This window comes from Elephantulus edwardii, unplaced genomic scaffold (genome assembly GCF_000299155.1).
Source record: "Elephantulus edwardii isolate Elephantulus edwardi_28Jun2011 unplaced genomic scaffold, EleEdw1.0 scaffold00168, whole genome shotgun sequence".
In the NCBI taxonomy this organism is placed as follows: domain Eukaryota; kingdom Metazoa; phylum Chordata; class Mammalia; order Macroscelidea; family Macroscelididae; genus Elephantulus; species Elephantulus edwardii.
In genome coordinates, this window is record NW_006399918.1 from 6,427,256 (window position 1) to 6,428,414 (window position 1,159).

Consider the following 1,159-nt stretch of genomic DNA (forward strand, 5'->3'; position numbering starts at 1 on the left):
GACCACCTGGAACAGGAGCACTATGGCCTCCTACAGACTTCTGTTTATTGATAATTGAACAGTTAAACAGTTGATGACTGGTCTTCAGTGAGGATTGAGGCTCAACAACAGGAATTCAAGGATTCACAAGGAAGAATGGGTGAGTGCCATAGCTCCCAACCCCCTCCCGCAGAGCCCGCACTGTGCTGCACCACAGCCGCAGCTCCATGAAGCTCCCACAGCCGGAACCTATGGAATCCCTCACCCAGGATGGCGAGTCGGCACTGGGCCTCCCCAGGACTGGTACAGCGGAGCCAACACACTGTGGCAAAGTGGACTGGTTCTGGGGAGAATTCTTGGAGCCAAGATGGCGGCATCAGGGGAAGCGGGCGGCCACTGGCCTCCAGCATGCAAGATGAAGCATGACCACCAGCCACCCATGTGGGAGATGATGCGCGGTAGATGGCTTGGGCGCGCCGGCCACCCACGTGGAAGATGGCGCTCAGCCAGCAGCCACCCGGATGGCGCACGCCCATCGGCTGCCCTTGCACGAGATGATGCACGCCTGCCAGCCGCCCGTGTGGGAGATGACACTCGGGAGATGGCTCGCGCCCACCAGCCACCCGTGCAGAAGATGGCAAGATGATGGGCACCCACCAGCCGCCCACACTGGGGGATGGTGCCCACCAGCTGCCCGCACACGAGATGACACGCGCCCACCGGCCACCCATGTGGGAGATGACGTGCGGTAGATGGTGAGCACCCACCAATCATCCACGCATGAGATGATGGGCGGCAGCTGGCCATCCACGCTGGGGGATGGCGCCCGCCGGCTGCCCGCACACGAGATGATATGCGCCCACTGGCCACCTGCGTGGGAGATGACACATGGAAGATGGTGAGCGCCCGCCAGTCGCTCACACTGGGGGGTAGTGCGTGCCCACCGGCCACCCACATGGAAAATAGGGTGCACGCTCCACCACCTGTGGGGGGGACATGAGCCCCACTACCTACAGGTTTGGGTTTCCTTGGAAAACCAGAGATGATCACCTATACAATGGATTGTTGAAAGTCACTGTGAGTTGTCTACTTGATGACACTTAACAGTGGCAGCATGTCCAAGAGGACCGACATCCTAAATGCACCACATATTTTGATCTGTTGAATGCTTCTGCCAAAA

At 59.3% G+C, this 1,159-nt stretch overlaps 1 protein-coding gene across 1 annotated transcript in view; it reads right to left on the bottom strand.

Annotated features, from left to right (window-relative positions):
* Nucleotides 1-481: 481 nt before the first annotated feature.
* CD244 (CD244 molecule, natural killer cell receptor 2B4) overlaps nt 482-1,159 on the bottom strand; it is a 55,548-nt gene continuing 54,870 nt past the window's right edge. The window contains exon 11 of the mRNA XM_006895540.1: nt 482-901. Coding sequence (XP_006895602.1) covers nt 482-901 — 420 coding nt within the window. The remainder of the gene's footprint in view (nt 902-1,159) is intronic.